This window comes from Phodopus roborovskii, unplaced genomic scaffold (assembly GCF_943737965.1).
Source record: "Phodopus roborovskii unplaced genomic scaffold, PHOROB, whole genome shotgun sequence".
In the NCBI taxonomy this organism is placed as follows: Eukaryota; Metazoa; Chordata; class Mammalia; order Rodentia; family Cricetidae; genus Phodopus; species Phodopus roborovskii.
Window position 1 is genome coordinate 41,774 of NW_026125285.1, and position 15,793 is coordinate 57,566.

At 40.1% G+C, this 15,793-nt stretch overlaps 1 protein-coding gene across 1 annotated transcript in view; it reads right to left on the reverse strand.

Moving 5' to 3' along the window:
* Positions 1 to 267: 267 nt before the first annotated feature.
* LOC127233963 (amphiphysin) overlaps positions 268 to 15,793 on the reverse strand; it is a 104,189-nt gene continuing 88,663 nt past the window's right edge. Inside the window, exons 18-21 of the mRNA XM_051200643.1 lie at positions 11,033 to 11,239; positions 10,019 to 10,285; positions 7,345 to 7,446; positions 268 to 1,130 (exon numbers count right to left, since the gene is read on the reverse strand). Coding sequence (XP_051056600.1) covers positions 1,023 to 1,130; positions 7,345 to 7,446; positions 10,019 to 10,285; positions 11,033 to 11,239 — 684 coding nt within the window. The 3' untranslated portion in view covers positions 268 to 1,022. The remainder of the gene's footprint in view (positions 1,131 to 7,344; positions 7,447 to 10,018; positions 10,286 to 11,032; positions 11,240 to 15,793) is intronic.

Genomic DNA, 15,793 nt, shown 5'->3' on the forward strand with positions numbered 1-15,793 from the left:
AACATAACTGTTACAGATGGTTTGTGATACAGCATTCATCACCTCTTTCACTTTAGAATGGTCTGTGAAGATGAGTTGCATAAATATAACGTGGAAGTATATAGGAGCTTTGTCAATAGGTTCTTTTGCCCCCTCATCCAGCCAATTGCATAAAGGCAGAAGTGAAGACTGCATAGTTACTGATCCAGATCTAATTTTTATCTGGCCCCAGCAGCTGAGCAGCTACACAACCAGGCTCTGCTCTCTCCAAAGGGGCAGCAGCGGACGTGCTATCTGTTATATCATCCTGAAAACAGCACACAACACACACAGACACTGTCAACTGTTTTGGCAATGGAATGAGTGGTTTTGCCCTGAGGCAAAACTGCAGCTGTAATGCCAGACGGAATAAGAGCAATGCGTGTATCAATGACACTTAGAGGCGAAGAGCTACAGTGGAAAGGGAAGGAATCAGCTATGCATATGTAGCCATCTGCATACACATAGGTTCAGCAGGCATGGGAATAAGCTTGTGGGACTGTGAGTCCATACATATGTATATAGCGGTGATTGGAAAAGACTGTTAAGAACGTTTGCAGCTGTTTAGTTTTAAACACAGTAAACTTGAAGGGAAAGAGAGTATGTGCTCACATTAGGCAAGGGAGTAAAATGGTGTCTCACTATAGGATAACTCATTACATCTGCAGGGCAGCCACTCGACATCACACACTTGATGCAAAGAAGTCAGAGTCTGGTCTGGAGAAAGCTACTCTAGACTTGGGGAGGGGAATCAAGTACCAGTGTCCACAATTAGACGAAGCACACACAGACCTCTATTGAACACAAGGAACAAAGTAAGGATTTGTTCCTTAATTTGCTACTCTCCCCTCTTCTTACATACATGCTCTATTGATCTGTCTTCCAAAGCCTCATCTGGCACCAGTCTGTCAGTCATTATGAGGGTAGTAGCAAGAGCAAACTCCTCTGCATTTCATGAGGGTTTAAAAACCCAGGCATGTGACTATTTTGCAACATCTGCAGCCCTACTCCAGACGCCGAGTGAAGTTCTCTGGAAAGAGGCCTTTGTAGGTGGCCAGGTCTCTGTACTGAAGCCAGTCTGACTCCTTCACCCCCACCAACCAGCCTGCATCCTGCAAGACAAGAACAGGGTTTCAGAGTACAGAAAACTCCTGGGCATAGCCATAGTGCCAAGAACTTTCATAATAATCCATTCATCTAGTACCGCAGCCTCAGGACAAAACACTACTATAAAACACTGTAAAATTCAGAAGTTGAAAAACTAATGAATAATTTAGGTTATGCATTATTGTACATAGCTAATGTAAGGTTAATTTTAACATTCTAATTTTGTATAAGGTATATTTAGTTAACATTAACTGAGTTATTAAGCTATTAAGAAAAAGGAATTTCACATGAAAACACGGCATTCAAGGAGCACAAACTTGGGTGAGCTCAGGATTGAGGAAACAATCCTTGGTGCCAAGTAGAGTCAAACATTTTATAGTTGTTAGGTTAGAATATAATGCTGACATGGCCACCAAATGTCTGGTGTTGCATCCTGAGCCACTTTCTTATAGGAAAGAATTGTCCCACATAGCCCCAAACAAAGCACCCTATACAAGGCTCATCACAACTGAATGCTGGACAATTGCTGCCTCATACTGCTGCTGCTGATGTTTCACATTCCTACGGATTACAGAGAAATTTGATGTTGTGGTATTCTTGTTTGAGATACATGTTCTTTCTAAATGACCTTTGTTTCTGTTATTGGTGCCATCATGCAAGTCAAGGCATTTAGCCACAGAAAGGTTAGAGAATTCACACTTAGATGGCCACCTCCAGAATGGGAGACAATTGCAATAACTGATAATTGTAAGCTGCTTCCTGCCCTTGGCCTCTAAAGAAAAAAGCAACATGGAAGAATACATACTACATGGACAGCAGTGGGAAACAACTATTTTTATTATGTTAATCAAGGCAGGAAAGAGAGCCCACTTAAAATGAGGGATGGCCAGATTTAATCTGAATGAATCCTCCATGAAGCTCAAGAACATCTGATAAAAAGAGGTCTCAAATTAAATAAACTGTTGGATATAATCCCTTTGATATCATCTGGGATTATAAATTGGTGCTTTTGTATAGGCAAGAAATATAAGCACTTAGACAGGCCAATTTTTGAAGAGAGAAAAAACCCCACAAAAATAACAAAGGAAAAAAAATGCCCCAATAAACTGACTGATAATAGTCTTGATGAGGAGGAAAGGTGCCCTCCTTGAAATTATGATGTCACATATGTGAAGGACAAAGTTATACCTAAAGTAGGAGATGATAAATATACATTTTTCCAAGCCTCTAATATGCATATGACAGGTCAGTTCCCCTTCCACATATCTATACTGGATTTTATTTGCAGGGAGTCAAAACCTAATGAGGCCAAATAGAGCTAGGCATTTTTAAAATTGCTTCAATAGAAAACAAAAAGATAAGCGACATCCACAAACCCATAATGAAGATATATTCTAACACATTACTCTGAAATACAACTTTAACTGTAACATGAAGGATATTAGGCAGTATAAATCTTTAGCTGAGGAAAATTAAATTTAACTGCTGAGAATATATGGTAGAGAAGAATTTCCAGTTTTGGTTATGGATGAAGAGCTTGTATTGGATAGATACTTTAGCATTGAGTAAGGAGTCAGAAAATGATGCAAGTGTGTGTGCATATATGAATCTATACATAGCTAGACATAGTTGTAAAATAAAATTATAAAATAGAAGTTTATATATAGTTAAGTGGGTGTATGTCATGTGCAGAGCTAGCTGAAGGCACTAAGAGTGACAAAAAGCAAGCAGAGAATGGAGGATGTTTAACCCTCCAATGTGAGAACAGCTTTTCCCCAAGTACTGTCCTCATTCTGCATGCTGCAGGGTTATAGAATTGGAGGTCACAAGAGCAGCTTTCTACTAATAGGCAGGAAAGCTCTTGGAGGAAGTGAGTCCTCAAGTGCTCAGAGACACTTTGCTTAAATCCTGGGCAGCACTTATACACGAGATGTCAAGAATTAGGGGAGAACAATGGCAACATGGTTGAGAAACGCAAGGAGAGTTTGGGCACTCTTGAAGCTGGAGAGTTGGCTCAGTGGTTCAGAGTGTAAACACCTGCAAGCACCAAGGTTCAATTCCGAATACCGGAGTTTGGTTCTTAGAACCCACATCTGACAGCTGTAACTCCAGTCTAGGACATTTGACACCCAGCCTCCCTAGGCACCTGCCTCTTGTGCACATATCCCCACACAGTCACATGTGCATACATAAAGTTTAAAATAAAAACAAATCTTAAAAAATAATGCTTACCGAGTCAGGAGAATTGATAAAATACTACACTACAGGCTTTCTATAGACAGCCGCCCTAAAAAGACCTTTTGTTTGAGAGGTAGGAATACTGTCCTATGAATAAGAATTTATAAAAGATCTATAGGTACACACCCTGAGAAAATATGAAACAGTCCTCAACAAATTGAGGTTAATAAGTTAGTAATTTAAGTGCCTACAGAACAAAAAATAAGTAGCCTTTAGATATAGAAAACAGAATCCAGCTCTCTACAATGTACTGTACATTTACCATGTCTAGTGTCAATATAAATGTTACCAGACACACCAGGCAGTAGTGGTGCATGCCTTTATTTCCAGCACTCAGAGAAGCAGAGGCAGGCAGATCTCTGTAACAGATATGAGGGCACCAATATGGGAGCTTAGTGCTCTGGGGTGGGCTATGGCTATCTGGTCATGTGGTTTTAGGCATTTGAAACTGTTTTGTGGGAGAACTATGGAAGAGTTTGAATCCCTGAGCAAGAAAAGACCTTGAATGCTGTACACACAGCCTAATGGGCTGTTGTGATGAGACTTTGGGAAATCAGAGTGCTGATAGAATGCAGAAGGTGAAGAATGACTGTGTCCATGAGGCGGCAATGAGGAACAAGGACTCTACCAGAGGCTACTTGTGTTTTATTCTACCAAAGAGCAGGCTGTGTCTTGCCTGTTTCCTGAAAGTATTAGTGATATTGAACTAAAGGTTAAAAATAATGAATGGACTAAGCTTGACAGAGGACATTTCAAGATAGCATAATATCCAGACTGGGGTATAGTCATAACCAATGGTAATGCATTGGCTTAGATTTACAGTGTAAACGAACAGAAAGATGTAGAAAATGTATAGTTTCAGGCAAATGGCTTGAACAAGTTATGGCTATAAACATAACTGATAAAGGGATAGTAACTAATGTAAAGCCAAGAACTTTGTACTGGAAAAGTAGGAAAGCCACACTACTCCTGCCACCAAAGACTCCAGCTTGTAAAAATGCAAACTTATTTGGATTTTTAAAATTTTAAATAGAATAATTGGATGAAGAGATCTTCCAAAGGCATCCTGATTGGGTAGGACCACTTAGTGAAGTGGTTTCTCAAGTTCATGCTTGAAGGGACAAAGATGCTACTGTGATCTAAGGAAGTCAAGCTATACTTTGAACAGGCAGCCAAGTTTTTCTTTTTCTACATGGTATTCATTTTTTTAAAACATACAACATACAAGTGTTGCAGGGCCCTGGAGGTTTATGCCAAGGTTCTAAGAAGCCATTGAGTCTAACAATGTGTCGCAGAGTCAGATTTCCTGCATGGATCTCTAATAGGTCAAAGCTGTGAAGGTGAAGACTGAGTTGCAAAATACCCCATGAGAGACGGGAAAAACCAAGGTTGTCTGCCAAGAAAAACTTCATTCGCTTAGTGAAACCTTGGGTAGCCAAGAGAGAGAACAGTGGTGAAGAAAGCAGTCAGTGCTAGTGGAGCTGGGAACAGCCAAGTCTACTGTAGCACAGAAGACAATGCCACAGGCCCAGATGCCACACATGAGTACTTGGTGTTGAATCTGGTCCAGTATTTCCTTGCTCTTCTCCAATTCCTTCCTTCTGGGGATGTTTACACTGGGCCATTATATAATGCAATAGGGTGGTCTTTCTTCACTCCCTCCTTTCCTCCCTCTCTTCCTCCCTCTCTTCTTTCCTACCTTCCTTCCTTTTCTTTGTTTTGATCTTACAGGCCTCACAGGTAAGAGAATGTCAAGGTCTCAATTGAGACACCGAACTTTTGAGCAATGTTAGAATGTTGAGACTTTAGGAATATTGCAGATGGACTAAATGCATTTGCATTGTGAGGGAAAGGGGTCAAGAGTGAAGTGCTATATTTTGCAAGAATGTATTTGGTTATCAAGTTGACAACAAATATGTTTGCTCTGGTTGCTTTCCATTGTCAACTTGATTAAATTAATAAATGCCTAGAGCATTTCATAAGACATGTCTTAGGACTTTTCTATGAGTGCTTTATCATTGAGGGTCAACTGAAGGGAGAAAACCTGTCCCAAATATACAAAGCACAGCCTCATGTGTGCTAAGTAAATAGAAGTAAATAGAAAAACTGAGAAATCCAGCTAAGTCCTGGCATGCCCTCTTCTCTGCCCCTAGACTGCCAAGATGTGAGGAGGTGAGGAGGAGGAGGCTCATATGCACATCCCTACTACCATGGAGGAGGCTCATATGCACATCCCTACTACCATGGAGTCACTTGCTATCATCAGATTTTCCCAGCCACCCATGATGAACTGCAATTCCCAGTGATCCACAATCTTCCCCCAAACCTGAGCCCGAATAAGGCCTCCTTGCTGGAGTTGCTTCTCCTCAAGTATTTAGCTTCAGCAATGAGAAAAGCAACTAATTAAAATGGATTTTAATACCTTAAAATGCACAGAGATGTTTTTGTTTCTGCCTATACTGCTAATGTCTGCTTTATCAATTTTCCTCATGAGCAGCCTAATGATAAATAATACTTTCATTAACCCTTTCAGGGGATTTATTTAGTACTTATTAGCTATTGTTAATTGTAAGGTTTTCTTTGTTTTGTACTTTTCTGTTTTCTGGGTTATTGTTTTTGAGTGTGTGTGTGTGTGTGTGTGTGTGTGTGTGTGTGTGTTGAGAACGCAATTTACTATGAAGCTCAGAATAATCTTTAACTGGTGAACCTCACTATCTGCCTTTGCTTCCTGAGTGCTGAGATACAACATGGGCCACCACGTCCAGAGTGCTATTGGTTGCATTCATTTGTGAATTTATTTTTCTCATCTCCTTTTTATTTATACTTAAGTATATATACGTATATACATATGTATATACGTATATATGTATATACGTATATACATATAATTTATTGTTTTGTGTTTTGCGTGCCTATGCATCACATGTGTACAATGTCTGAAGAGTTCAGAAGAGGGTGTTAGATTCTGTGAGACTGGAGACTGTGAGCCACCATGTGTTCTAGGAATCAAGTCTGAGTTCTCTGGAAGAACAACCAGTGCTCTTAACTGTTCAGCCATCTCTCCAGTCCCAGTATGAAATGTTCTTCACTTATAATATTATTTATTTGATAAATTTATTATTTGGAAATCAGTTTTTAGTTTTAATATTTGGAGCTTTAAAATGTATTTTTTTATTAATTTCTAACTCTAACAGAGGCAGAGAATTTGGGTGTTTAGCCATCAACTAAATCTATTACCAAAAGAAAGAACAAAATGTTGGCGTATAAATGTTAACTTAAAAAGCTTTGATTGTAAACTGTATTTTAAGGAGAAGACTCAAATGCATTTCTTTAAAATTAGTATGGGAGTCATAGCTCTTCTCTGTAAAAATACATTCTCACAGGCCCATTTACACATGCTTTGCCTAGCAATTCAGAAGTCCTCAAATTGTGAATAGGAACAACCTTGGAGTCCTGTATCTTACAATCAATCATTCTGGTAAGAGATACTTTCCCCAAATGAGGTATAATTTAAATGCTGTGCTGTATAGTGGCAGAGTTGTTAGCAATGAAGTCCAATAAGGTATAACAAAGGCTATATAGGTGTAACTTCACCATGATCTGAAACATTTCACTTTCTCTATAATGTTTTCCCAAGTTCTTTCCATGGGTTACCATACCATAAGAGGAAATTGCTTCTGAAAGGAATGTACAGTTCGTGCACAGTATCAGCCTTTCCAAAAACCCGGTTACAAGTATAGCATCCCTAGCAGGAAATCTGGAGACAAGAAAAGGCCATCTTATATAATTGTAGATAAATGGTATCATAAATGGGTATCCTGACAAAACAATTGATGGAGTGCTGAGCGTTCAAGTTCTTAAGGCCTTTTTGAATTTATTCTGAAGCATCTTAGACAACAGAGATGCTGCAGGAAGTCACTTGTCAAACTTGTCCTCAAAAAACCAATGTGGTCTGATGCACCTTCCAGTCTTATACATTACCTGGTCAGCTTCTGAGTCTGAGGGGACCACAAGCACCACATCACCCCTTTGCAGGTTAAGTTCATCAGAATTCGCTGCTTCAAAATCGTGCAAGGTTTCCACCTGCAAAACATTTAAACAATTGGTTAATTTGAGAAAGAAGCTGAGTATGGTGGCTCTAACTGTAACCCCAGTCTGAATCAGGACTATAGATAAACATGACTTCAAAGCCAGCTTGCGCTACCTAGTAAGCTCTAGGCCAGCAGGAACATGGGCTACACAGCAAGACCATGCTTCAAAATAAAAAGAAAGAATAGAAGGAAGGAAGGAAACGATAACGTCATATTTTCTAGTAAGATTACAAGCACATAAAGGACAAAGATACACATTGCAATCCTGCTATGGATTTGTGTGTGGCGGGAGACTTGGTCCCCAAAGGGGTGGTGAGAGGCATGGGAAACAATAAGATAAGGAGTGAAGTAGGAGGCCACTAGGGTGATACTCTCAAAGGAATTAGTGTGCTTCTCATAGAACCCTGGTTATTCTCCAAGATTATGAAACAGTGAGCTTTTCCATGTTCCAGCTTCCTGTGTCATCATGTGACCTTTTGTCTCACATGATAGCATCTGTCCTGGAGCCAGAACAGAGCCACTGCCAGTGTTGTTCTCTGAACTTCCCATTGTGAGCTAAATAACCCACTTTTCTTTCTAAAGATCTAGACTCCAGCATTTTACTATCATACCATAGAATAGGCTAACACAAACCACAAACCCCAAGGGGAGAAAAAAGCTCCGAAACACTTTTTGGAACACTACTTTCTATTTACTTAATATCCTTGCTTCTTACTAACTTGTAGGAGGCCATTCGTGTCTATCTCCATTAATTCAGTGTACTATACAATAGCTAAAAGTACTGTGGTGAATTTTAACTTGTTAATTTCTGTTAGATATTTTAGATATTTAATTTTGTTGTATTTGTTATATTTTGTTAGAAAAGTAATCATTGGTTATATATTGTCACTAATGATTATTTAAGTTGAGCTAAGTATTGACAAACTGAATAAATTTTTTTATAAAATAATGAAAAGCCTGGCAAACTGGTCACTTGAGTGTTATGCAAGAATTATTCTTTAATTAAACAAATGGCTTTTTTCCCCACTCTTTCCAAGACAGGGTTTCTCTATATTGGCTTACTTGTCCTGAAACTCACTTTGTAGACCAGGCAGACCTCAAACACAGAGATCCACCTGCCTCTGCCTCCCAAGTGCTGGGATTACAGGAGTGTGCCACCACTGCCTGGCAACAAATGGCTTTTTAAAAATAAAGTTTCACCTTATGCCACAGCAGCTTGTTTTTAATTTGCACTTTTAAAAACATTTCTAAAATTTATATTATGGGAAAACAGAAAGACTAACACATTAAGTACCCATTTCTCAACTTGAAGGACTATATATAAGTTCCTGGCCTGTTGTATTTCTTCCATGTTGGTTCCTTGCAAACACCTGGACCCTCAAGATAAAACAATCTGCCTTTAAAAATGCATTAAAAATGTGGAATGAAAATTTTGAGTGAGAACTGTTATACAAAAATTAATTTCTGCAATGAGAACTGATGTCCAGAGAGGAACTGGGATGTGTACCGTGGGTCACATGGTAGTGACTGGCCAAGCTAAGGACAGGTCCCTTGTGCTCCAGCCTAGCCTGGAACAAATTTCCTGGACTTCACTTGTACTGCTTAAGCAAATAGCCAGGTTTCTAGCCCCAACTTTAACTCATATGTTCAATTCTTTTGCCCCAATTAGTCCATTCATAAATCTATTATTATACCTGCACCCATTTCCAGTGGTAAGGTGGGAGTTTCCTTCCAAAGGAAGAACAGGGAGAACAGATAGATATTCAATGCCATGCTTATGGACACAAACAGATTATATATGTATTTTAAAAGACAAATGGGTATCCAGGCATGATGGTCTGTGCCTGTCTCCCAGCTGTCTGGGAGGCTAAAGCAGACAATCACAATGTGAAGGAATGTCTGCCTATGCAACTTAGCAAGACCCTGCATCCAAATGAAAAAAAGTACAAAGTATATGCCAAGTAGCTTGCTTAGCATGCACAGAACTGAGTTTGCTCCCAGGACTGAAAAACAAGGAACCAAATGAAAACAAGGGGTGCATTTTGAAATACAGTAGCAAATTATACAATGCTTACAATTTCTAATCAGATTTTTCTGGGTCATTATCCACTGGCAACACTAGGCTGTAAGTATGGTCTCTAGGCAATCAATGTTGTGTTGCTTTGTTTGACCAGTAAGAAGGCTTTAGTTTATGATGGTGCCTGGCTGGAAAAACTTTCTTCCCAGGAATGGAGGCTTATTTGTTTCATCCTTTTCAGAGGGCCCTTAGTGCCTTCAGGTACTTGCTTTTGGACTACTGGTTGGCCCCCTGATCTGCATTTGGAGTGGATGACTCTGCTTCCTGCCTATTTGGCTACTCCTTAGGAAATATACTGGAGCACAGCTGGCTTCAGATGCCTGTATTACTGTATGGACGTGTTACCATTTTTCCAGGGGAGGTCAGGGTAAAAGGAAAGCAAATTTGAGAAAGAATATACAATGCAAATAGCACACTAGAAAACCAGAAAGTGGTGCAAAGGGGACTCAATGAAAGGCCAATGACCCCGAAGTGACAATATAAACACCTTGTAGAGAAAGCCAGGAGGCACTTCCTGAGCGGCATCCTCTGCAGACAAGGAGGAATCCATAGCACCTGCTGCTGCAGGTGTAGCTGCCTGAGAATCCAGAGGCGTGGCCTCTGAAGCCAGTTCTGGTGTCTCACCAGCCTGGCTCCGGGGAGCCACATCTTCAGTGGCCTCTCTCGTTTCGGCACCCACAGTGGTTTCATGGTGTTCTCCTTCCCCTTCGTGGTTGGAGGCTGGCTCGATGACAACAGAAGGGATAACCTTCTCCTGATGGATAGAGAAGTGGATATTGTCATGGCCTGGGAAAGAAGAAGTGTGTTTGCTCATGGGCTGTCTTCTCCTGGCCACCTACACTTTCTGTGTGTCGCCAACCTGCAGTTCTGAGCCACTAAGTTTGCAGATTTTGAGCCTATACCTTACATTTGTCCCAACTTTCTCAGTTTCTCCTGATTACTAAAGCTTTAGTGAGGAGGACTCCAGGCTACTCTACTTTGCAATGGCTGTCCATCATGGTTGCCCAAGTCACAGAGTTTGGAGTATATTGTCTTTCATCACTGCAGGGAGACAGGAAGAGCTAGGGCCAACTCTAGCTTCATGCATGTGCTCATCGGATGATTTCCTTAAAAAGCGAGGTTTGCTTTGGTAAAAGAAGCCTGGTAGGGAATCTGAGATACTTGGATAATAGTAACCATGAAACACTGGTAATTGTAACTCGATCTCCGTATTCACACTGAGTTCCTACCAAGGGCTGGCGCTGGGCTAAGCCTCTGGGGGCATTTCTCATTCTAACAGCTTTGTCATCTCTATCACCCTCTGTCTTCCTCTCTCCACTGAGTTTTCTCATCATCTGCCCTTCATTTCTTCCCTCTCTCACAACTGCAGCTTCCTTTCCCCTTTTCTGTGCTTTAGCCATCAGGCGTAGGGAAGTCCATTCCACAGACGACTACCACCCAGGCCAGCAGACTGGAGCCCACTAAACGCCCTCTCCTCAGAAGTCCCTCAGAAACCCCTTACCTGAGTGGCAGCCACTTCAGTCTCTGCTGGTGGAGGGCTCTCACTGCTTGCAACCTCAGTGCTTTCAGCATCGATTTTGGCTCCCTCCATGCTTTCTCCTTCTGCAGCAGGGAGGGCAGCCTTCTCTGCCCCTGTGTCTTCTGCTGGAACCCCTTCAGTTGGCACTGTAGTTCCCACAGTCTCATCAGCATCGGTACCAGGAGGGATCTACAAGGTAGAGAGAATAGTCACTATGCCTGGGTCTCCAGAGCCTCCTCAAGGCATCAGCATCACTCCATCATTCTTCCCCAACTGCCCAACTGCTAAGGCCATCAGCACTGAGCTGCTTTGCCATGGATGGAATCCCAGTAGTCAGGGGCAAGAGAAGCTTGTTCTGTGGTCATTTCACTCTTTCCAGGGCATCCAATGATAGGGATTATGCATCCCTTGACTTTCCCTTCAGTCAAGTATGGTGGATGGCATTGCAACAGGTCACATATACCATTCTTTAGAGGCTATTAGTATAAACAGTGGATGGTTTTCTCTCTCCATGAGCTTTTTTTTTTTTGATGAAATTAGACAACAGTGGATTAAGCTTCAGGAAACACCTAAGTTATAACACTGAAGGGACCTGGGTTCCTGTGAGATCTGACTCACAGAGGAGGGCCACAGAGGAGTGGCATTCCGTCACACAGTCAGAATCAGAATGGTTGAATCACGTTCAGGGAAAAGGAGTGATGATATGGTTTCCTCTGAAAGAAGGTTAAAAGGATGAGGGGAAATAGCTTTAAATTCAACATGCATCAGCAATATGCACATATTCATGGAGCCATCAGCTGGCTAGAAAAATGTCGCCATCAGCTGGCTAGAAAAATGTCACAATCAGGCTTGGAGTCTTTACTAAGGGAAGCAAAATCCCAAAAAGTTTTCAGCAGTGTTTAAAAGATGAGATGATGAAATAGAAGAAGTACCATCACAGGTTTTTAATTTGAACAAATTGGGTTAGAGTCTATCTCTTTAATAGGATTCTATTCATAAGCATGGCAGACCTGATTTGACAAGGTAGAATAAAAAAGACTATTGAGAAAGAACATCCAGGCTGACGCTATATAGTGTACCCAGGACACAATCCAGACATTGATGTTGCTTTCTGATGGTTTAGCATCAGCAGGTGCACTCTCTTACTGGATTAGTTCTATGCTGTTCTCTGCATTGCCAGGGAAGCTATACTCATGAAAGCATTAGCTCTCCAAGCCCAACTTCTGAAGTGAGTGATGGAGAGCAGCGCTCAGTTAGCATCACAAACAGGGTAGGGGAATGTAACCTCACATAGGTACTCAGCATGACATTCTTCCAAGAACTCTCCTTTGCCTCAAAGTCACACCTACTATATTACTTAAAATTGGGGATAAAAGACAGCTGTATCTTTTGACACATGATAAAATATTATTCATATTTATAGAATTTTCTATGTTTTATAGGATAATTTCCTAATATAAGAATTTGGTTTTTTCACAGAAAGTGGACAATGGTGCGAAAGCAGCCACTTGTCTTTATTTCTTTTATTTTTACTCTGCCATTAAAGTACATGGATTCAGAAAAGTGATCCTCTTGTGTGAATTGCAGCTGATACTTAATTAAAATGAATTTTAAGTGTTGGTAAATACCAAAACAAGTTGAAAGTTATATGAAAATCTGTGTTTTGGTGAATGACTGAAAATTCCAACAAAAATAAAAGTAAACAATAATCCTCCATAAATGTTATTGTCACTGTTGTCAAAAGAAGTATAATTAGCAATAGCAGGAAGGCATCTTAATTCCAAGAAGAATAATGAACACTTGATCATTGATTTATTGTTGGTTAAATCAACAATTTTAGGCTGGGATGGAGCTCAGTGGTATATTTCTTCCAGCTGAGACTCTAGTTTCAACACCAGGTATTGTGATAAAAAGATAAGAAAAAGAAGGAAGGGAGGGAGGGACAAAGGGAAGGAGGGAGGGAGGAGAAATGGACTTTCATTAGGATACTAAAGACCTAACAAGTTTTCTTCCATAGTGGGAACTAATAATAAAAAAAAACAATATGAATACAGTGACTCAAAGACTTAAATAGGGAAGGCAAACTGTTTAGTAATAATTCCATTATTTTTACTTTCCATGTATCTGGACAGAAGTCACACCTATGAACTATGCCTGATTTTAATAGCTTTGAAGACAAAATTTATATACATACAGACAGAATGCCAAACCGTGAATGTGTGCACACTATAGATGAAAAAAACATAGCTTGATATTTCATAATATGTACCTCCTCTTACATAAATTCTTTCATTAATATATGTTTTGAGCAGCCAATGTCATTAGTAATTGGTGCACTGTCTTAAGTGAATTAATGTTACTTCCTCAGAAGAAAGTATATTAATCTTCTATGGCATATTTGTGTTGTTGTTTTGTAAGATTTATTTATTTTACTTATGTGTATATGTGTATGTATGATTACACAGGTATGTCAGAAAAGGGCATCAGGTCTTCTGGAACTGGAATTACGGGTGGATATGAGGTACCCAAGTGGGTGCTGGAAACTGAACTGGGATCTTCTGGAAAAACAGTAAGGACTCTTAACCACTTAGCCATCTCTCCAGGAACACCAAAGGTAATTTTAACACTCATTTGATGGAAATGGAATCATTAGCTTATAAATGATTGTTTTCTGTTTGTCTGTCTGCGGTCTCTATCATATTTTACTATCACAAGATAGACATGTCATAGCTTTTCTTTGGCTAAGTCATTTGGAACAGGCATTGCTGAGGGAATCTGCTTGTTCAGGCAACCAAAACTGCTGTGACAACAGCCACCAGCAGGTGGAGACCAGGGACTCGATTTAACTGTTCTATATTGCCTGATCCTAGAAGGGAGTACCTCAGCATCAGGGCCTCCACAATTCACATTACCTCTGCCACATGAAAGGAACCTAACTTGTAGGACAGGGCTAATAAGAGTGGTGGCAATTTCCAGTGGTCACTCAAACACTGGAATGAGAAATGCTGGGAATGGATGCTAAGGAAATTAGCATCCATTTATTTATGTTTATATGACCCATTTATTTATGTTTATATGATCCATATGAGAATCGGGTACAACATACTTTGATAATTTTTTTTTCAGGATTCCTATGGAGATTTCATATTGTTATGTTTTTGATAATGTATTTTGCTCTTTTCATAATGGTCAGTTACTGGCTTGGAGTAGATGCTACTATGTGTGTGGAAGCTCTGTGCTATTCTAGCAACTTCTGACCTTGTTTTGAGAAGGGTAATTCTAAAGCAGGACTCACTGGTATTTGCTTACAGAACTTTTTACACTTTGCATTAAAAAATTAACAATATATTTAGATGTTCTTGTCAATAGTTTTGCCATTGTGTGATGTTTTATTAGTTAAATGCATTATACACAGTAATGGGTTTCATAGAATGTTTCCATTCAGGTATATCATTACTTGGACCATATTTGCCTTCCTATTCTCCCCCATCTCCATTTTTTCTCCTTTCTTTTGCCAGATAGTCTCACTTCTTTATTGTATATATACAAATGACTATATATATTACATAAATGAGCACACCCCCATACACACACGAGAGAGAGAGAGAGAGAGAGGGAGAGGGAGATGGAGAGGGAGAGGGAGAGGGAGAGGGAAAGGGAGAGGGAGAGGGAGAGGGAGAGGGAGAGGGAGAGGGAGAGGGAGAGGGAGAGAGAATGTAGTCTCTCTTCCTAATTGTGATTTCTTGTGATCTACCCCTAAGGAGTCTTTCAATCAGAAAACTTCAATTTAACATGACATGCCTCCCTGAGTCTATCAATCTCTGTTCAGCCCCTTCTTGAGAGTCAGCAATGGTCCAGGAGTTGGATTTTTCCTTTTAGCCTTCCAATCTGTTACCTTTCCTATGCCTTTCCTCTGTACTTGCAGATCCCAGGTGTCTGCACCTATCACTACCATTTCTTTACACAGTAGGCCCTGGTCTTTCCACTTGGAACTCAAATCTTAATTCTAATATGGCATTTTCTTTTCTTACTCTCTTTACATCAGACTTACATCGACTCTTTTCCTCTCATCAATGTCATCTTGAATTTCACAGTGAGAAGACAAATTTGAATAATTTTCAAGTTTGTTCTCTAAAATGAAACTTTTACTTAGTAAGCAATCCTTTCCTTCCTTTGCATTGCTTAATGTGCTGTATGCTGCATAAACTGTTTTTGTTTAGTAACTTCAAATTAGGTGATATCTCGGGAGTTCCTGTATGTTGGAAACATTTTCTTTGTTCCATTTTGCATCCCATCTAGGGACATTCAGAAGCCCCTTTCAGGTCAACAGCTGGGAGAAATTGTCTCTGTTAGACCTTTGTTTTGTCAATTTGACATAATCCAGGACTATCTGGAAAGAAGAAACTCAGTTGAGAAAATGTCTCCATCAGGTTGGTCCATAGGCAAACCTGTGAGGCATTTTCTTGATTAATGACAGATGTAAGCATGCCCAGTACATTCTATGTGGTGGATCTAAGCTATGTAAGAAATCAGACTGAGTAAATCATTGGAAACAAGCCAGTAAACAGCATTGTTCTGTGGCCTTTACTTTAGTTACTGCATCCAGGTTCCTGTCCTGATTGAGTTCCTGCCTTGGCTTCTCTTAACAATGGACTGTGATTGGGATATATAAGCCAAATAAATCCTATCTTCCCTAGGTCGCTTTTTGTCATGGTGTTTGTCACAGCAGCAGTGATTTATCAA